At 42.3% G+C, this 21,803-nt stretch overlaps 1 protein-coding gene across 4 annotated transcripts; it reads left to right on the forward strand.

Annotated features, from left to right (window-relative positions):
* The first annotated feature begins 24 nt into the window (after nucleotides 1-24).
* On the forward strand, nucleotides 25-20,398 carry NME5 (NME/NM23 family member 5). 4 transcript variants are annotated; one of them, XM_074883431.1, is made up of 7 exons: nucleotides 25-106; nucleotides 2,042-2,210; nucleotides 4,192-4,397; nucleotides 4,788-4,888; nucleotides 5,910-6,028; nucleotides 16,929-17,037; nucleotides 19,717-20,398. In XM_074883431.1, the coding sequence occupies exons 2-6, from the start codon at nucleotides 2,082-2,084 to the stop codon at nucleotides 17,019-17,021; spliced, it is 648 nt and encodes a 215-aa protein (XP_074739532.1). In that variant the 5' UTR covers nucleotides 25-106; nucleotides 2,042-2,081; the 3' UTR covers nucleotides 17,022-17,037; nucleotides 19,717-20,398. The 4 variants fall into 4 exon arrangements, with proteins under 4 accessions (XP_074739532.1, XP_074739533.1, XP_074739531.1 ...); XM_074883432.1 differs by lacking the exons at nucleotides 16,929-17,037; nucleotides 19,717-20,398 and adding an exon at nucleotides 9,098-10,827; XM_074883430.1 differs by lacking the exons at nucleotides 16,929-17,037; nucleotides 19,717-20,398 and adding an exon at nucleotides 8,391-9,076.
* The last annotated feature ends 1,405 nt before the right edge of the window (nucleotides 20,399-21,803 follow it).

Here is a 21,803-nt window from a genome sequence, read left to right on the forward strand (position 1 = left end):
CCCCCCCGGCTCCGCACACAGCCGAGGGCCGCGGAGGCCATCTTGTGGCCGCTCCGCCCGGCCAGCCGGGCCCGCCGTCGCCTAGCAACGGCGGCGGAGCGGGACGGTGAGTGGCATGGCGCCGCCGGCGGGAACGGGCCGGGCCGGGCCGGGCCGGGCGGGGGGAGCTGCCGCAGCCGCGGTGGGGACAGAGCAGGGGAGCTGCTGGTGGTGTGGCGGCGGGTCCCTCAGGGCAGGCGGGGCTCAGCCCGTCTCCGGGTCGGGCGGTGGGGAGCGGTCTGTGGAGAGCGGGGGAGCCGCTTCCTCCGCTCTCTGCCGAGTCCTGGGCCCCTCGGGCCGCCGGTGCCCGTGGCAGGGTGCTCCGGCTCCGGGCCGGCTGCTCCGAGCGCCCGGGTGTGTGCACGTTCAGCCTGGCTCCGAGGCAAAGGCAGCCCCGGCCGTCCTTTCCGTCTTTCTGCCCCTGCGGGCGGTGGCAGCTGCCTTGATGGAGGCCAAACGAAATTTGAAAGCCAACGAGGAGTCTCAAAGTTACAGGTGCAGAAAAGATCATCCCAACCAAGAAGGCAGGTGTAACTCATCAATTATACACGGGGTTTTTAGCAGCGAGCTGGTCAGTCGGCTGCCTACCTGTGCCTTGTCTACTACAGATGGAGAAACACCTTGGGCTGTGAGTGTGGAGGCAGAGAGAAAAGGGGGAAAAAAAGGTCACAAGTGGTCACAAGTCTGTCGGAAACCCACCTGCAGTAGTTCCGCTACTCACAGAACAATTCTGTATCCTAACAGCTTGCTAATGGCCTGATCCGCTCAGTTAGAAAACTGTCACTTTGGCTTGAGTCCATAAATATAAGAATTAACTAACAATTGAGAAATACCGTGAGGCTTACAGGTGGGATAGATCCAAGTAATAAGTCCCGCACCACATTCTTCATGCATGAGAATACAGATTTTGGGTTTGATGGAACAGAGGGTTGGTGGATGGAGGATGTGGGAGTGCAGTGAGCCTGGCTTGCTCTTGCTCATAGCAAAGTGGATGATAATGCTTCTCTTTCTCTCATACAATGAGTTAATGAGCGAAATATTAGAAATAGAATAGTTTACATTTTATGAATGACTAACAACATGCAGGCTGGGCGATGAGTGAATTGAGAGCAGCCCGATGGAGAAGGACTTGGGGGTAGTGGTGGATGGAAAACTGACTGTGAGCCAGCAATGTGCACTCGCAGCCCAGAAAGCCAACCATGTCCTGGGCTGCATCAAGAGCAGTGTGGCCAGCAGGTCGAGGGAGGGGATTCTCCCCCTCTACTCTGCTCTCGTGAGACCCCACCTGCAGTGCTGTGTCCAGCTCTGGGGGCACCAACATCAGAAGGACATGGACCTGCTCGAGCGGGTCCAGAGGAGGCCACGAAGATGATCGGGGGCTGGAGCACCTCCCCTGTGAGGACAGGCTGAGAGAGTTGGGGGGGTTCAGCTGGAGAAGAGAAGGCTCCGGGGAGACCTTAGAGCAGCCTTCCAGTACTTAAAGGGGCTACAGGAAGGGTGGGGAGGGACTCTGTATCAGGGGGTGTAGGGATAGGATGAGGGGTAATGGTTTTAAACCGGAAGAGGTGAGATTGAAATTAGGTGTAAGGAAGAAATTCTTTGCTGTGAGGGTGGTGAGACACTGGCACAGGTTGCCCAGAGAAGCTGTGGCTGCCCCCTCCCTGGAAGGGTTCAAGGCCAGGTTGGACGGGGCATTGGGCAACCTGGGCTAGTGGAAGGTGTCCCTGCCCATGGCAGGGGGTTGGAACTGGATGTTCTTTAAGGTCCCTCCCAACCCAAATCATTCTATGATTCTATGATTTAATTTTGGGCTTATTTTCCACAAAATGTTACTGCACTGGAAATGGGAGTGTGAACTACAGACTACTAGTCTGGAGAAAATCTCAGGTGGATTTTGTGAAGTGGGGGTGACCCTCTCCATTCCTAGAGTACACGGTAGATTTCACTGTACGTGACTGTGCCGTAGACAAACTCCAAATATCATGAACTTGTGTCATTGCAGTATGGAAGGGGCATGTGAATTCCTAATTTAAGAAGCCAAGATGCAGATGTTAATGCCTGAACCTCAGATTTTTGTGGAAAGAACTCTGGCCCTCATCAAACCAGATATTGTTGACAAAGAAGAAGAAATAGAGGATCTCATTCTTCGATCGGGATTCCTGATTGTTCAGGTAACAGGCTGTGCTCCAGAGAAAGTAACTGCAGTTTATAAGTCAGAACAATATTTATCTTAACTTTCAGCAGTCAAGCCAGTAACTAAAAGCTAGTGCATCCAAAAAAGCAATTTATATTTTTCATATGTCATCAACCACCGCTGCCAGATACTGTAGGGATACATTTTGTTGGTGCATGGGATGGAACAGAACAGACCGACTATTCTGCTGACCACAGGAAAACACAGACTTTGTTAATAAACTCGGATTTAGCAAACATATGTAGCAGATATGTGGACTCTCCGCGGTAACTCTTTGGAGAGCTGGGAAGTGCATTGTTCTGGCATCGCAGCATTTCACAGGACATGCATTTGCCAAGTGGATACTTGGAGAATTAATTGAATTGGATAGCTGGCTAGTTGTGGTTTGACTTATTTTTTGTTTCCACTGTTTTTAATGTAGATGGACTTTATGGATATTTAAATGTATTACAAATATTTAATTTAAATAGGCCTGACTGAGCTTGGGCTTTTACATTTTGGAGCTGACATGGTGGCCATGTGAATGTTGCCTTCAGCACCCATGTCAGACCCTGTCTGGGAGAGGCTCTAGACTGTGCTTTCAGCAGAGATTGCGTTAAGAGAAAATTTGCTGTTAGCTAATAAGAAACGTCTTCGCTCAGTTCTCTTCTGGGGCTCTTTAGACACTTGCTCCAGAAGAGCATCTGAAAAAAAAATTATTACGGTAAATGAATTTGGGAAATAAAAGTGGAGGCGCGCTGGGAGCGAGGGGTAGGCCGGGCTGTTCGCCGCGGGCCCGGCCGGGCGGGTTTCTTCGCTCATGGCCGCCGTTCCACCCGGCCCGGCCCGGGGCAGCTCCCCGCCCTTCCCCGGCGGGAACCGGCGGGGCGGCGCCTCGCGGCGGCCGCTGGGGGGCGCTGTGCACTCGCGCCTGTCCGTGGCGGCGGCGCGCGGCCGGGGCCTCCTCTCCTCCTCCTCCTCCCCTTCCTCCTCCTCCTCCTCCTCCTCCTCCTCCTCCGCCTCCGCCTCCTCCCGGCCCCGCGGCAGCGCCCTTGGCCTTGGTAGCTGGCTCTGTGACACTGAGCGAGCGATGATTGCCCTTGTACATACAATTTTAAGTGTTTTTTGTGTTTTTTTTCCCCCGGAAATGTAATATTTTTTCTTATTCTTGTAAATACCTCTTTTCCATGTGTTCTTTTTTAATTTCCTCCCTTACCTTTCTGGTTGTTTTATTTATACAAAATCTATCAGAAAATGGCATCAATTAGATTATTTTTTAAATTATTTTTTAATGACAAGATGTTTATAACGTCTTCTGATGTCTCCAACTTGGCACCAAAGTTATTAGGAATGTGACTTTGTGGTACTCTTGTGTTACATAAGTTTGGGCCCAAAGAATGCACTTCAACTATTTTTTTTCTTTTCTTTTCTTGACTGCCCTATGCCTTCTGATAACCTCCCAAACTTGTCCTAACGCTGGTCACCTGCAGGCTAGGCAGCTATTGTGAGAGTCATAAAGCGTAAGTACTGAATGAAAAATAGAACAATTGCATAATTAACGGTGTGGGCTGAAGAGAAAATTGTTTAAAAGTAGAACATCATGCTACAGCAGCTGAGTAATTAAATCCTGCCCTTGTAATGCTCTTCTCTTTTTTTCCGTACAGCGCCCTGTCTGAACAGAAAGTCATCCAGCAGTTCTAAAATGCTGTAGGTGCATAGGCTAAAATCACATCTCACTCAAATGGCCTGTTTGTCTGCTTAATTAACTGAGAAAACTCTTGCTCTTTGTTACTCTGTATCTCAAAGAGGATCAGAGCTGGGAGAATCAGATTAGTCTGGGAAGTTAGTCCGTGCCACTTCTGAGCTTGAAGATAGACTGCTGCAGAGGACTGTATCCTATCTGAGGTAGCAAGCTATCTTAATTTAGCAAGCTTTTTTTCATTCTTTTTATTTTTTTTTTCTTCTTTTACACTTTATAGAAACGGAAGCTCCAGTTAAGCCCAGAGCAATGCAGCAACTTTTATGCAGACCAATATGGAAAAGTGTTTTTTCCTAATTTAACAGCCTATATGAGTTCTGGACCTTTAGTTGCTATGGTTCTTGCCAGACATTGTGCAGTCTCCTACTGGAAGGAATTACTTGGACCATCAAACAGCATAAAAGCTAGGAGAACTCACCCTCACAGGTAACTCACTGATTGGCCTTGGTGAAGTCAGTAGGATTTTGTCTTTCTCTTAATTGAGACCAGAATTTATCTCCTTTTTTTTTGTTTGTTTGTTTCTTCTTTTACAATAGAAATACAGATTTGGAGTGGCCTGTTATCTCTTCAATTTTGTGTAACATGGCTTTTCACCTTGGTTTTTTTTTTTTTACTATGTAAAGTTCACCCATTTTGTGGAGAATGCTGAGTGCATGAACACAAATTTTAGGTAGCTACGTATTTTTTAAAAAACCAAAATCAAGCCAATGCCTTATTAATTAGTCCATATATACTGCTTTTATATGGTCTCAGACTGTAGAGACTTGGAAGGGATTTGCAGTTGCCTACCAAGCAGTTTTTTTCTCTTGTTCTTAGCTTAAGAGCAATCTATGGGACTGATGACCTGAGGAATGCGCTTCATGGCAGTGTCAGCATTTTCTCAGCAGAAAGAGAAATTCGATTCATGTTTCCAGAAGGTAAAATGATGCAAATAATACATTGCCAATTTTTGGGAGGATAGTGTCGTTCCCTGTTATTACTTGTCTCTGTCCAGACTCTAGATACAATTGGATTTAGAAAGGGTTGGGTTTGTTGGCTTTATGAGAATGTGAGTCTTTTTATGTATAAGCTGATATTTTCTGGTATGAAAGGCATACCAAAATGTATCTGGAGAGCCATTATAGTTACAGGGATTGCTTCTACTTTTTAAACTCTGTGGTCTGGGAATTGGAGCAGACAAAGCTGGTAAATGAGAGGAAATACAAAACTATTACACTCCAGCCTGTCCTTCTGGCACTGTCAGCCCCTGTTGGTATGAGAAGATTCACTCTCTTGGGCTCAGGTTGAGTAATTCCTGTTCGACAGCAGCTGGATGCTCACATAAGAGTGCAATTCCAAAGTTAAGTGCCAGAGAAATGGGCCATAGAACCTGGAAAGACTGGGAGAGGATTTCCTGTTTGTGATGTAGCAGTTGAAAGATGGCTTTGCCCTTTGACAGAAAGATGCAAGGGAAACTGCTAGAAAAAACTGTCTGGTTTTGTCAACCATATCAGTTCATTTAATAAAAGGTATTGCACTACCCTACAAACCCTACCCATTGTAAACCATGTCTCTTCTCCTCACCCTAATGACAAAGCAGGACTCAAGGTGAGATTTTTAGGATCTTCAGAAATCACCTTTGCACTGCAAGAAGAAAGTACTAAACATGGGATATATTGTTTTTGTCCTGCCCCCAGTGCATCTTCAAGGATATAGGTTTTCCCCAGATGATCTGATTTCCTCCCCTTTCATAATTGGCTATAATTAGTAAGATTACCTCAGGGATGTTGTAAAGGGGTTTAGGTAGTTTCTTTGCAGTTTGTTGTGGGAGAAGCTATGAAAACCATTATGTATTATTAACTTATTAAGGAAAACAGCAGCTCATGTATAAACAACGTTTGAAATAGTGCTTTTTTTAATCACAAGCTGCTTTCCATCACCTGTGGTTATTCTTTACAGTGATTTTGGAGCCAATTCCAGCTGGACAAAGAGCTAGGGATTACTTGAACCTTTATGTAAAGCCAACGTTACTAGCAGGGCTCACTGCGCTCTGTAAAGAGAAGCCAGCAGATCCAATGGTACGTACAGTATATCCGTATTGTGTTGTATGTTTTGTGGTACATTTACTTCATATTAGTAAAGTCCCTGTATATAGGAAAACTACTCTTTTGTTAAAGAGCTGTGCTGTTTTAGCTATCAGCTAATGAACTAATCAGATAGCATTTGCCTTTTGAGGCGTTGATTGGTTTGTTAGCAGATGAAATGAGGGCCAGGACTAAATGAAATCAGCCTTGATGAAATGACAGGTTTTTTAGGTGACTTCTGTAAAACTCTTTCTAACACATAGTTGTTACAGATGGTCGGAAAGGTAAATGGGTACTATCATATAATGTTAAATATTAGTTTTTACTGTTTCTGAGGTGAGTTTGAGATGAAATAGCTCTCATACAATAGATACTAAGTGAAATTAGTTGCTAATCACACGGGCAGTAGTTACATAGTTGAGTAAAATACAGTCTTAGTGTAAGGCTGTCTGTATTTTTTCATTGTTATGTTTATTTAAATTAATATTATAAATCTTTAGGATAAGCTATTCTTTTGACTGTGTGGCACTGATTAGCATTTACATGGGTTGTTCCACAGTTCACCAGGAAAATGATTATTTTGAGTGAAACCTATCCTGAATAGTCAAACTGACCTACAGAAAATCCTTCTGTCTTGTGACTCCTTTCTAGTTATCAAGCTGATGCATCTTGCCCTTCTCTCAGATATTATTCCTTTTAACCATGGATGTCATTCAAATCACAGTTCTTTGTGGAAAGACTAGAGTTAATTTCCTGTTGGTTTTTGTGGTGGTGGGCTTTTTCAGTCCCTAAACAAAATGAGCTTTCTTTCATCTGGAAAAATATGGTAAATGTTTTTTGTATTCTTAAAGCTCAAAGTTGTTCGCACTAGTACTTTAAGAATGCAGAAAATTATCAGTGTGACAATTTACTGGCAGTTGTGGTGGATTCTACATCATTATCAGGTTTTCAATCAACATTGCATTTTTCTAAAAGATACATTTCAGAAAAAAAGCCTACAAAATAATTCAGAGGTGTTTCTATGAGCTATGTGGTATACATGGGGTCAGATTAAATGTACTGTGATTGTTCCAGCTTTATAACCTGTCCACTTTATCTGTATGTCTGGTACTGTTACCATAGAAATCTAGAAAACAGAGATGAAGAAGTCTTTTCATCCATCCCTTTGCCCAGGGCCAGACCAATTGTATCTGCCCATTCCTAACAAATGTTTGTCTGGACTGTTCTTTAGCACTCCACATGATGGAGAATCTACAGTCTCCGTAGGCAATCTGTTTCACTGCTTAATTACACTTAGTTGAAAAGCTTTCCCTAAAAGTTAGCCTAAATCTCCTGTACTCCAATTTCTAGCCCATTACTTGTTTTTTTCTTTTTACTATCCCCAGAGGACATTGGAGACAATGTAACGTCTCTCTTTTTCAGCAACATATTGCATATTTGAAGAGCATTACCATCTTTTTTCCCTTCAGTCATCTCTTCACTATATTAAAAACTGTCTTTTTTAGCTCTTACCTTATAAGTCGCATTTCTCTAACTCATTGTTTGTTTTTGCTTCCAGTTAATATCTGCATTCTAAGCACAATTTTCTAGCCAGTGATGTGGTAACTAATAGTAACTTCGAGACCATACTTTCCTTCTTTGCTTGTAAGAAAGCTATAAAGCTATATGAAGCAGTGTGAAATGAAAATGAAATGAAAATGAAAACATGGTATTTGCTGCTTCTTCCCTGTCCATAACGTCTGTGACCTTGTAACAGAAGGAAAATAATGTTGATTTGATACAACTTTTTTTCAGAAATATGTGTTGGCTATTGCTTTTCAATTTGTTATCTGCTAGGTGACTTACAGGGAGACTGATGGAATGAAATGATTTTTTTCTAGTATCCTTCCAGGAGCAGAAGACCTAAAGTTGGGCTGATTTGGCTCTGTGGGTTTTTTTTTTTCTTTCTCATTTTTTTTTTTTCCTTTCTGAAGATGGCATCAGAAACTATCTGTTCACTCAGAAATACTAGCAGCACAAAGGTTGTCTTAGCCAGTTCCCTAAGTAACACAGGATAAATTTTATCAGGCTTAAATGATTTAAAAATTTCTCATTTTCCCAAGTGAACTTTCCAGGGGCTTTTGTGTTTGGGTTTGGGGTTTTTTTTTTTTGGGGGGGTGGGGGGTGTTGTTTGTTTGCTTTCCACTTCTGTCTTGAGTACTTACTGTTCTGCTATTGCTGACTAACCTGTGAGGATTGTTGTAGTGCTCTGCGTGTTGTCTCTTTCTTTGCAAACCAACCTTTTGTACCTGGTAATAAAAGGAGAGTGTTGCTTACCTTTCTGATCTACTATTCTATCTTTTCTTTCACTTCACAGTATGGTATGAAGTTTGTTGTACTTAGCATTCCAGAAACTGATCGTCAACAGCCTTGTGAAGTAAATAAGGATGTGTCAAAAACTTCTCTTTACAAGTGGAGAAATCCAGGTGAAGGGTTAATTTGCCTAAGGCCAGGCCAAGGCATTGGCAGAAGAAGTTAGGACTCAAGGCATACCTCCCACATTCTTATTTAAGTACAATTTGCTGGAAAACTTACAAGATTAATTTCAAAAAGTAACCATGTTTTGGTTTTAAGTTTTAGGTACCGTAAGGTGATTTCAGTGCAGAAGACTGGCACTTTTAATGAATGATTACTGGATAAAGTATCTATAAGTGTAGTCAGGAGTAATATCTCATTAAGCAGTTTCATGCATATTGTACAGCCTCATTCCAAAACAGAGTTTTCTGGATTATTTGAAGTATGGCTTAAATGTTCTTACACATACACAAAGATAGACGTTGCTGGGAAAAGTTGTCTTCTAAAGGTCATTGTGAATTGTTCAAAAGCAGTATAAGCTGTGAAGATTTAAAGGAACATTTAGAAAAAACAGGTTATTTGTATGTCCATTTTTTCTGAAAGGTCTTAGTTTCGCAGCACAGTAGGAGAGAATGTATCAGAGGTTTCAAATAATGCTTTTAATATTCTCCCATACACTTAATGGAAAACAACAGAAAACTGAAAATGTTTGGGTTTTTTGTTCCACAGATTTGGCTTGCTGACTGGTTGATTGAACACAATCCTAATAAACCTAGGGTACAACATCAGATCACTGAAGAAGAGCATCAGGGGTGAGAGCTCAGTGGAAACCATCTCAAGCATTCTAAGTTACAGATATATATTATCCTTTTCAGTGTATCCCTTGGCTATGTAATCAATATTATCTGAAGTAAATGTTATTGTCATAACTGCCTGTGTCTTCATGGGATAAATAACCTTACACTTAACCAGGATTTAATAGTTCTAGTAGCTTTTCTATTGACAGAGTGAATGTAGAATTACATGATAAATTTATGGTGTAAGGTGACTAGAAAAAGACAAAATTCCCATCAGGTGTAACTTAACTGCTATTTTCTCCATTTATCTTGGTTTGGCTCTCTGGGGAGAACGAAATTATTTACACCAGTGCAGATTCTCAAATGGCATACAGCTGAGAGCTGTGTTTCAGCATTTTTTAAGAGGACACAATTTCCATTATGAAGGGAGGTACCTGGATGTAACTTAGAAAACAGTTACTGGAGGCATATTAGCAACTTCAGAATTTTAATTGCTGATTGTATCACCGAACTGAGGTCACTCTTGAAGATGATTCACTTGATTGAGCCTGATGTATTTTGAAAGAATGTAATCTGAAGGATTTATTTGAAGGCACGTTGAATGTAACTTTCCCATCTCAGTAGCGAAAGGCACAGTGATTATAAATCAGTCTTTGATTTTCATTAGAAGTCACAAGAAGGTGTATTTTAGTCAAGGACTAATGCTGTCTTTCAACATTTGTTTGAAAGAAAGGTGCTTAATGGGAACAGCTCACCTTAAGGGTGTCTTCTGTGTTCTCCTGCTCTTAAAAGTTATGTTGATTTCTGTTGTTTTCCTTGTATTGTTGTTTTCCCTTGAACTTTGATGTGTTCTACTCGAGAATTTCAAGACAATGGGTTAGGGGCCATGCTATTCAACAGGCAATGGGTTAATCCTGCACAATTACCTTTCCTAAAGTAACTGAACTGGTTTGGGGGGGGGGGAGGGGGGCATAGGATTTTTTAATTTTCTTAAGAGCTGTACTTGCACTGTTCACTTGAAGCTTTGCATCTTATGGTTTGACTGGCAAGAGTGGAGAAAACAATCTCATTTTCACAACGCTGAAATATTAGTATGCTTGACTAATACTAAACAAACAAGCAATTTCATAATTTGTTTCGTGAAAAAACTTGCTCTCCCAACTTGAGTAATTACTAGAAACATAAGTCATTTGTCTGTAACATTAAACTTTGTTTAAGTTAATTGTTTATCATCTCACTGGAATAAACCACTACTGCCAGCCCAGAGAATAAACATTTAGAAAACTGGTCCCTACAGTACTGAGATAAAAATCTCCAGACTTTTAAGAGAAGAAAAGAAAAGAAAAAAAAAAAGCAAGCCCAAGCCCTCAAATATGAAGAAAAAAATATGAGGTGGCTAGAAATACAGTAAACAGTTCTGTTTACAACTAATTTACTTTGCCTATAATTATTGTCCCCATACGTGTCTGATTGCTCCAATTACAGGATAGTTGTGCTTTGTGGTTTCCTGTCAGCCAAACCAAAAATTTCTTTTTTGAAGATGTCAGAAACTAAAATCCAGTGAATTCACAAGACATTGTCCTGTATTCTGTTAGTTACTATGGCATTTGCTTACTTATTTTGATGTGATACTGCTTGACAATAAATACGTCCTTTGTGTCACTGCTGGAGTTTTCAGTTTTGCTTTTGTGACAGACCTGTGTTATATTGTACCTATAGAAGATAATAACTTCCACAAAGAGTATGTGAGTCCTTACCAGGAGGAAGGGCAAAAGCAGCTGATGTTGCATATTTACCTTTATAACCCATGCAATATAAAATTTCAGTCATTCAAGTGTATGTCTATCATGGATTTATTCTCTATTATTAGAGCAAACACCTTCCATTGCTGACTGGTGTTCGCTTCCATTTTTCTAAGGGAGAAGTAGAGAGAAGATACCTTCATCCCTTGGGTGCCACCCTGACTCACTGTATCTGTGACCTAGGACAGGTATTGATGAGCAAATCTCACAGCTGAGTTCTTGAGGAACCTGCATTAATAAGTAGGATGTGGGCAGAAGGTCAGTCCTGGGAATGCAGATTGGACAACAGCCTGGTCCCCTGGGGGAGCTGTGACACCACAGGAGAGGCTGTTGGAACATGCTGTTTAATTTCTGTTGGTCTTTAGGTTTTTATTTGGCCCAGAGTGGTATAGGCTTGGCCAGTGTTATAAATCCATATCACAGAAAACGTAGCTTTGGAAAAGCTGAAAGACGTCTTACTATTTGGTGTCAGCAAGGTAAGCTACTCTCTGTGGGAACGAGTGACCTGTCTTCCCTCTGTCGAGTCAAAATAATTACCTTGCCTATTGAGTTTTATTGGGTATTTTTAACTTTGAGGAAGTTCATTTTAGTTTTACTGCCTGACTGCTGGAATAGAGCTATGTCCATAAAACCAGCAGTTCAGTCTGTTTCCCATAATTCTGTTTTTTCAACGGACTTTCTCCTGGAACTTTGCTTATCATATGCTTGCTATCACCTGCACTGGAAGTTATTCTTGGAACTATACAGATTGAGCTAGTCTGAAGTATATGATTGTTCAGCCTTCCTGTGTCATAAGGGATTTATTATCTTTCAGAGCAGTTAAACTGCCAGGAACCTTGCACATACTTTAAAGATGGCAGAAACCTCAATCAAAGCCAGTTCCCCATTGCCTGCAGAAGTCAGAGCATTCCAGCATGCTGAGCTTCAGAAATGAATTGCTGTTCAGAGCTTAGGACTTCCATTCAGCAACTTCAAGCAAAAAAAAAAAAAGTGTTACATAGAGATCTGCAAACCCTCATCTTCCTCTCTTCTTTTCCTGTGTGAGAATTTATCTCTTCTTTTGTTCAAGCTATTAATCTTGTCCTTTAAACAACAGTTTATTGGTGATAAACTGGTGGATGTTTGTCTCATGGCACTATATATGAAAGGAAGGAGTGACTCAAACTTTTTTCAGTGTCATATTAGAATGACAGATTCTATTTAAAGACACAAGGGTCATAGTTAATTTGTTAAATTGGAGCAGTCAGATCAAGATAATTCATGTTATTCTGGACAGTAAATGTTGGTTGGTTTGGTGCTACCCAACAACAGTGCATCCTCTGAAAATACTACAGTTTTTCAATTTCCTTTTTAAAAAAAATCTGAAGAGTAATTATTTTTATTTCGTTGGAAAGAGAGACTCTGCACGTCATAAAAATGTAACTTGCAATTGGTTCTGCAGGACTGTTACCTTTTAGAAGCCAGACAGTAGATTTATTCTTGGACTAGAAATAGGACTTCAGTCCTCTCTACTGGTTACCTGCTGCTTTACTTGACTCAAGCAGATGTAGCTCAAACCAGCATGGCAATATTGCAAGGACCATTGCAGGAAACGGGCCCTTTCTTGTTCTGATGTTAGTGAAACGGAAAAATCTGCTATCTTTTGGATGGTCAGTCAAGAGCAGCTGCCTGTACCTAGAAATCTTCCGTAGTCTGGATGAGCTCCTCTGGGTGTGGAGTGTGTCAGCAGCATGACTGATGTGTTGAGTCTCCTTGGGAGGATGCCTGTCAAATTATTGTTATGCTGCCTCCTGCCAAGTGATCGTGGAGATGCTGCCATAAGCTCAGGGGAGAGCCTATTGTTGGTCTTCAGAGCCAGAAATGAGGCATTGTTATAAGACGAAGCAGTTGCTGGCAGAAGAAGGCAGCTTGCAGACAAGTGGGTGAATGATACTCTAATAATGATAACACTGAAGGATTAAGAATTCTCTTCAGTTTACTGCTTGTGAGTGTTTTACAGCTGAGGGAGGTGAGGCTTTCATATGAAGTACTTCATGTAGTGCCTTGCTGGGTATGCTTACATTCATCTTGTATGGCATCGTATTTTGTCCCCTGAGAACACCTGACTGACTCTTTCTTGCTTAGCTGTGGTACTATTCTGAAGCATGATTATTTAAAAAGAAAACAAACAACAACACTGGTACCATATTTGAAACTTCTTTACCATTGTATTTATTTAAAAATCTTCTCACCTGGGATCTCTGAGTCAGCTTGGATGGATCTTCTGTATTACTAGAGAGATTGCAAAAGGCAGTTGGGTGCAGTCTGTCAGCCCCAGACTGCCTGGGTGAGGAATCACATATGAACTCAGACGAAATTCCAGGGAATTTTTGTGTGCAAGAACCTAACCTGGTTCTAAATACTCTGAACTTTACTAAACTACTCTGCAAACCACCGGTGCTTCTTTATAACCTACTTATAGTCAACACCTAAGCTCTCATTTCCTTGCAAGGGAACAGTTGTTTTTTTGTTATGTTTCCAGAATCTGCACTCACTCTCGGGTTAGGAAATCCTGCACTTCCAAAAGCAACTTCTTATTGCTATGCTGGCTATCGGTTCTTATCTCTTTTAGGTGTTGTAAAGTTTTTTCTTACTGGGTGGCATTCCTGTCGCAGTGTGAATGACGGCAATGTGTTGTACGTATTTAGTTTTGTGTCAGGCCTTGTCTCTCTATGTGAGAAAATTCCCAGGAGTATTTAACGTACGCGTGTGGATAAATCTCCTGCATACCCCATAAAGTACTTTACTACGGGCCAATATAAAGTGGTCATTACAGGGCGATGTTTAAACTTCTGAGATTAACACAGTCTCTCAATTGCACTTATTTTTATAATGTGTAATTAAGCAACTGGACCATGAAAAGTTATGGCACAGCAAGGTCTCCTTAAAAACAGTGGTTCCAACTGTGCCTTCAGTTTGCTTCGTTATAAATCCGGAACAATTCCATTCTCTTAGTTAAAAGAAAGAAGGAGAATCGGATCATTTCTGGGGGCTTCTCAGATGGTATGTTGTGCATACGTCTGAAATGGGTTGTCAGATGTTGGCGTGGCACATTCTCTGCTCCTATTGAAAGCAATGAGTTTGTGCCAGATTTCTCTGGAGCCAGACTTGGACAATACTGTTTTCTGCACGCAGAACGCTTTGTTGTTTGCCATTTTGCTCAGGGAGTTGTGCAATGATATTTTTGCCTGGGCAATGAAAGTTTGATCAAGCCTCTGTTTGAAAACCAGATGCTTTTTTCTGTGGCTGCCACACATCTAGATGGCCGTGAGATTGTTCCCTGCTACTTACCACTTCCAACCGAACTCTCCCATGAGGCTATTGCAGAATATTTTTTTTTTTTTCTTTAGAGGTCTTCCATGTAAATATACTGAATTGACCAGCAAAGTTTTGACCGTGACTGTCTTTGTTTTGCAAAGTTCTCTAGTAAACAGGCACCATGCTGGCTTCCCTGAATAGCACCACCAGTGCAATTGAATGGGACCCACAAAGGCGTAGGAAATGAAACGTCCATTCAATTTCCTATTCATGTAAGTGATAGTTTATCATACTGATTATTAGCTTCATGTAGTTAGGATCCGTGATGGTTCTTAAGCCTTTTATTGCTTTTTTTTTTTTTTTTAAATGAACTGCAATAAAACATTGCCTCACCTGAGCACTGACTCAGTGTTGAAGCATTCTCCAAACTTAATAATTGCTATTAGTTTATTGTTACCTACGGCAAAGAATTTCACCACACTGCAAAGCAGCCATCATGTATCTTTACCAGTTGCTCATTCTCTCTGCAAAACGTTCATTTTTAAGACTACCTGTGATTCCTGGGATGAACGATTTTAAGTAATCCATAAACATAGTTTCAATAACGATATGTAGTTTCTTTGTAGCATCTCTCCTCAGTAGATGAGGCAGTGCTCTGCAAAGGAACTAGCAGTACACAAACGGTGCAAGTGTGAAGGTCAGGGACAGAGAAGGGAAATGACTCCTCTCATGTCCTCCTTTGGAGCAGCAGCAGGATCAAGAATAAAACCCATCTCTCTTTAGTTCCAGCTTTGTGTCATATCAGCTGAGCAGTATGTCAGTATATCTCTTCAGTACAAAAACGCCTGCTTGTAGTTAAGGAGATTTGGCGTCGTGTGCTGGATCAGTAGCCCAATCTAATGTCCTCTGAGTTAACATGGAGGAATTATCTTCACTGTCTTTTTTTGGAACAGAACACAAGTCAAGGCTCCTGGACTCTTAATTCAGGCTTGTCCACCAGTCTTCTGTGTGCCCAACCTCTCAATTTTCCCATCTGAACATGGGCAAAGATTCACCTAATCATCCAGTACCTCATGGACTGCTAGGCTGAGCAGACCGTTTCTTGGAGCATTAGTGCTCACACACCTCTTGCCTGCACTAGATTTTGGAGTGGAAGTATGGGTAATTGCACAAGCAGATGGTTACTGCATATGCACTGCTGGGATCTGCACGTTTCAATACCTACTTGTATGTAGGAACGGGGAGTTTAACACCTGTGTTCTCAAGGTTTGCCAGTCGTTTGGTGCTTGGTTCATTTGGCACATCATGTTTTGAAATGTTTCTTTGGAGACAGTGACTGTTACCTGAATGTGTAGAGAATTTCTCTGTGTGTGGTATGGTGTTTTAATGAAGCAAGCTGCTATCACTGTAGTAATGCCTGTTACAAGTCTGTTAATGACTTCTGGACTTCCTAAATCAGTGATCAGAAATTAGTGGCCAGTTTTCTTTAAGTCCAGCCAAAGCTTATTTTTAAAAATAACAAAGATTGCAGAATAACCTTAAAGAATCAGTTGATCTTATAAGAATGTCTTAAGGAAAAGGTGGTATTTTAGCATGTTTCTTGCTAGGGCATTGCAGTAACAGTTACTTGTAAATTCAGTTTAGTGGGAATAAATTGAAGCCAAAACAACATTTCAACTGAAAATAGTCATAAGAAAACTTTTACATAACACAGCTGTGGGAGAGGGAAGGTGGGGAGCTGTAATGGCGAGGGAGAAGTCATGTTTCATTGGTGCAAGTGAAAACGAGCAGAGCTGGTGTAGTTCTGGTGTCGTGTCTGTATTGAACTGGCAGGTTTGGAGCGCAGCTCCGAGGCTGGAGTAATTCAGCTCCAGCAATACAGATGAGTCTGAGACTGGGAGGATCCATGTTTCTCTGCTCTAGCAGCATCTCCAACTGTTTTGTTTTCTGTTCTGTGTTGCTGTCTACAGCCACTAAAGGCAATGATCCAGGAGGAAACCAGGCAGTGTGTCCACTTACGTCGTCTTTTGGAGCTGTGAAACAAAGAGAACAGGTAGAGAAAGGGCCAAATGAGGACGGGCGTGTTCCTCTTCTCTGCAAACTCAGCTTTCGCTGCCTGTGTCTTCCTCTGGTCCTACAACACTGCAATAATATGTTTCCCTATGCCTCCACCTTGCAAATATTCCTACTGAACTCTGCTCAGCTCAGTGACGATCACAGGGATGTGTAGGCAGGACTGACCTGGACAGAGAGAGCAAAGACTGACAGACAATTAAATTTTCTAGCTATTTTTTTTCCCCTCTAACTGCTTTTTTTCTGGGTACAGTTGGTGTGACCTTCATGAGCTGACGTGAGGGAAAAGGTATAAGGCAAAGTATATTTTTAAATGAACAGTTTTATACGTGCTTTCATAGATTTACTGTGGAAGATGATGTTGAGCCACGTCCTTAGGTACTATAATCTGGTGTAATTCTACTGAGGTGAATGCTGTTATGTCAACTTGGGTATGACCTGAGAACATAATGTCCTGACAGTATAAACTGGCAGCTTTTAATTTTCACTCCCTTGTACTGACAAGAAATTGGATCTCTATTTATCTATCCAGTTCCAATGAAAATTAACTGTTTCATTGTCACCTAGTATTAATTTGCAGTTCTCCTACAGGTTTTCTTCCTTATGGTCGAGAAAGTTTCAACACAGAAGAATTTTCAGAAGTCGCCGTTCGTATGTGCCAACCCACCTGTGCCTGTGAAATAGCAGTACCTGGTGCCAGGTGGGTTTTCCAGAAATATAATATGCTTTTATTATATGCACATATGTGTAACATTACATTGTTTCTGCTCATGGAGGTTGTAGGATTTGCACACTGGTCCAGAGGTGACAGATTGCTGATGGGAATTAGTTTAGTCTGTAGAGGAAATATTTATCTTCTAAAAGTTTCTTCTTACCTTGGTATATAGTGCAAGGGGAACATGTTGAGGCATGCTATTTTCTGTTTGCTTTCAACAGAAATGGGAATTCTTTAGTTAAATACAAAAAATGGAAATTTCCTTTTTTCTCCCTCTGAAGTATGTTTAGGTAACTGAAGCACATTCACACTTGGAGAGATGGGCCTGTTTTGCAAGGGAAAACCAAAACATTCCAGTGCAGCTAATATTGCAGCTCCTCTGGTGTCTTAAGTTCAGGCCACAGCAGGGGGTGCAGACACCTAAGGGGAATGTGGTAACTTTCTGGATCTTTTCTTTGGAAGAATTAATAAGATGAGTCACAATTAACCCATTCAGCTAAATTAGTAAGGCTCTGGGAGATGAAAGAAGAGATGGGGAGTCTATTAAACAAAGTTGCAGTGGGGGGAGGCTGCTTTGGGGTAGTCTAACTCTCTGTATGGACTGGGCAGTCCTGTCCTTGCCATCAGTGCTGTTATACCTGACTTTCCTTTGTGGAAGTCAAGATTTTTTTTTTTTTTTTTTTTTGGCATTGCTCCCTAGTTTCAAAGAGCTATTGCTTTCCTGAATGACTGAAAGTACAGACAAATGTCCTGAGAAGGTATCTAGACCCTCACTTTGGAGGACATGTGGTGCCCCCCACATAAATGGGACTGTGCCTGTGTGAAGAGCTGATGGCATGTTTTATTCTAGGCTTGACTTTTCCTGACTTCTGTACCAGCTATCTGATGTGCCAGCTGCACCCTAAGTTTATTTGACTGCCCACTGCAGTGCATATGGCTTTTTTCCCTGTCTGAAACCCTTCGAAAACTGATTCCGTGTCTGGGTTAGTTTTTTTGTTGTTGTTTGTTTGGGGTTTTTTTTCTGCTAAAGTAGTTAAACTTGGTTTATGAATTAAATTGAGTCATTGCTTACTGATAGGTTCTGCTTCTGGTTTAGGCTTCTTGGCTCTAATGGTTTGTTCTGCAAAAAGTAAGTCTTTTTTTCTTACATCCCTTCAGGCCCCATCAATACATTTGTCTTTGTCATTACCAGGAGCATAAATTTGCTCCCTTTCTTACAACCTTCTCTTGTAAGTCCTTCCCTGAGATGTCCAAGCCTGATGTAACGATCTTTGATTATTTTGCTCTGACACACCAACGGGCTTCATCCGGGTATCCTGTGACATGGAGTGCACTACTCTCTAGGAAAAAGGGCTCTCCAGGACAAGTATCAGTATGTTGGCACAAAATATTTTGTTCCTCTTACATAATTAATGTGGAAGGAGTGTTTTTAAGTATAGTGGGTATGTGTAGGAACTTGAACAAGTACTTTTAAAAAAATCAGTGGAGATAAACATAGCAGCAAAGTAATATGAAAACGTATACCACTGCCAAAATGGATTACATCTGTTTTTCTCTGTCATACCGTGTGACAGAGCCTGGGAAGCAGAGTGCCTGCTCCTCTGGACCATCAGCCAGGTTGTTGCTGAGATGTCCCTGAGATGCAGGGATGTTTTGAGATAATAAGAAATTGAGGCAAGATCTGAGGACGTTGGGAGTCTTCTGACATCCTAAAAAGAACAAAATCATGGTTGTGAGGAGGCCGTCCAACTTATCCACAGCCTGGAGGTGTTTCCAGGTGACCTCTCAGTGTTCCCAAAGCCCTATTGCTGGTGGGGCAGAGGACTGAGAAGCCAGAGTGGGGTGGCTCCAGGCCTTTGGCCTCCTGTCATCACTTCTTGCATCACAGCGAGTGCGTTCTAAAATTTCTAAGTGAGAATACAGGCTGCTGTGATTCTTTGCCAAGCGACTGCATTACTCACCTTTTCCCCAGCTGTTTGCATATTTGCATTGGTATTATTTGCATGTCATGCACTGCAGGCCTGTGGTGAAGTTAGAAATAGCTTTCTGCTGGAAACAGTTACCTCTTTTACAAAAAAGTTTGAAAAAATATTGACAGGTGCTAAGAAATGCTGGATGTTTAGAAAAAAATAAATTAAAAAAACTTGAAATGTAAAAACTGCACATCATCAGCTACCTTAGCTGTGCAACCTGGAGTTTTTCTTAAATATAGATAGTACTGAGGGCATTTCAGCGAAAGAACACTTTGTAATTTGTCACAGTGTGGCTTGCGATGGAAAGCGCGACATAGCAGCAGCAGTTGGGACCATAAAGTGCTGTCTTATCAGCTGGGCTGTCGTTAGGAAGTGAGGACTATTTCTAACCCAGATGAAATCTCCAGAGTGGTTCTTCCTCAGGGCCTGGTGGTGGATTAGCAGTCAAACCTCTGAGGAACAGACTGAAAGCCAATATGTCCATGGTGGTAGGGACACAGTTGGAATTAAGAAGAAAGGCTAGCACAGCCAAACCTTTTTTTTAAGGATTTTTGTTGGTTTTTACCATCAGACCTTTTCTGGTTTAATTTATGTAGCTGTCTTGAGAACCCATGTCTTTCAGCAAGCAGAGAAGTGTGTGTGTCTTCTCTGGTATCTCAAAAAATAAGAATCTGCCTTTGATCCATCACAGAAACAGCTACACACTGGTGAGATGGGCGAGCTGGAGATTTCATGTCCCGTTGCTTGCTGCCCATCTCTGCAGCCGAGCACTTGTGGAGAAGCACTCGATCATCAGACAGCCACCGAACGATGATTGATGGACCTTCACTCGACAGAGCAGAGGACAATGCTGGGCTAAACCCCGGGAGCGGACCTGCCACTGCGGCTCTTCCCCCTTCGCTTCCCAGACATCTGCGACCCCGGTGACAAGCTGCTGCTGTGAACGTAGCTCCTGCGGTGAACGTTTTTCCAGCAAGTCTCCTTGTACCCTGTAAGCACTGATCTGCTTGTCTCAGCAGTGCTTCACTGCTTTCTGTTTTCATTTTTCCAGCCTTTGGGCCTTTTTTTTTTTTTTTTCCCATTGCTGTGTGGCTGTGAAAAAGTGTCTCAGGGGTGGAGATGTCTGTGTGAAATGCTGCCCATCATTCAAAACACAGGCCAGGGTGGCATTTGTTCCAGGGAGCAGCACCTGAAGGACAAGTCTGTTATTCCATGACTCCTTAGTTGATACGTTTTCCCAAAAGTCAGTAATCTCCAAGGAAGAAATGGCCTGTCTGGGAAAATAAAGCACGATATGTAAATTGCTTTAATGGGATGCTCTAATGCGTTTATATCTCCTTAAAAGGAAACTAAACTGCATGCACAAGATGATATGAGTTTATTTTCACATGTGGATTTAATAACCTACCACAATGTAACTGTGTTTTTAGAGCTAGAAAAAGTCTCCAGGAAAATAGTTCCCTGGGGTGAGGTCAGTGTCCGCTTACAGCTGAACTTCAACGGAATGAGTTGAAGGGTTTTTGTCAGTGGTTAGCTTGGTTACAAGGCAGGATGGTTAATATGATACTGAACAAATCACAGTGATGTGGAAATTAATTACATCATCTTCACAGAACAGAGAGAGTAGAAGCACCCCAAAGACCAGCTGGGTTTAAAACTGCTTGGCTTCCTGCTGGAAGGTGCTGATTGCCACTCTCAGTTCTCTTCATAGCACTATTTGTTACTCTTCCCAAATATTTATTGGATCATAGCTGTAATTAAATTTGTGCTGAAAATGTACAAAGCACCCCCTGCTTAGTCTCATGTGAAATGTGAGATCCTCTTCACTGAAGCAGAATGGTGGCAAATCCTTGGCCAGAGCAGCCCACTTTGGAAAGTGAGATAATCTAAAATGACCTAAATAAGATTCTCCCACAGATATGGCACTTGCTAGGTTAAAGCACAGGAAATTGTGAACTTTGGGCTCCATCCTGTTTGACTATTTACGCTATCTCCTTATCAATGTACCTGGCCTGGCCCTGGGAGATTGGATGGTGTCTGGATACAAGAGGTACAATTTAGTGCTCCCAACTGCTTGAAAGGGACCGGACGGTGATTTGTGACCTCTCTGGTGATCGGTGAGATAAAGCTCTGCAGTGGGGATGTCCTCTGCCCTGCCATGCATCCTGGCCAGAGCTGGCCTAGGCTCCCCGTGCACACCTTGGAGCTGGAGCGGAGTGAAGGCTCTGACCTGATCACTCCCAAATCGTGGGCTGTCTCAAATCTGGATTCAAGTCTTGCAGCCTGTAGTAGATGGAGGGGAAAAAAAACCAAAAAAAGAGAATGTGCTGCTGTCAAAAGCATATAGATGTTTCACAGGGAATTTAAATAGTAGGCTGTCTGGTGAAACAGAGGCTGAGACTGCTACCTGAGATGACAGCCCCGGCACCCCGCAGGGGGAAAGGCCATGGGACAAGAAAGAACCAGAAGGATAAAATAGTCCAAATCATGAAGTACAACTGTGTTTGCCCTGGGATAAGTCTCATTAACTTAAGCACATCAAAGCATAAATGTAGCTGTTTTACTCGTGGACCCAAGCTGGCTCCAGCAAAGCCATTCTGAGAGTCTCTTCCCAGCGCTCCTGTCCAGGATCGGCCGCCACTGCTCCCGCGCCAGCAGAGATGTCCCCCGGAGCCACGTTTGCAGCCTGCCACCGACTGGAATTACCTGCTCTCCAGACACCTGCGGTGCTGCTGCAATGCTGGGAATGCTCGGCACCTCGGGAGGTATTCGGGACTG

The sequence above is a fragment of the Strix uralensis genome, chromosome 14 (genome assembly GCF_047716275.1).
Source record: "Strix uralensis isolate ZFMK-TIS-50842 chromosome 14, bStrUra1, whole genome shotgun sequence".
NCBI classification, from domain to species: Eukaryota; Metazoa; Chordata; class Aves; order Strigiformes; family Strigidae; genus Strix; species Strix uralensis.

Coding starts and splice junctions, on each gene's coding strand:
- NME5 (XM_074883430.1), top strand. CDS start 2,082: ATGCAGATGTTAATGCCTGAACCTCAGATTTTTGTGGAAAGAACTCTG. Junction 4,398..4,787: donor AGGAGAACTCACCCTCACAG/GTAACTCACTGA, acceptor TCTTGTTCTTAG/CTTAAGAGCAATCTATGGGA. Junction 4,889..5,909: donor TCGATTCATGTTTCCAGAAG/GTAAAATGATGC, acceptor TATTCTTTACAG/TGATTTTGGAGCCAATTCCA.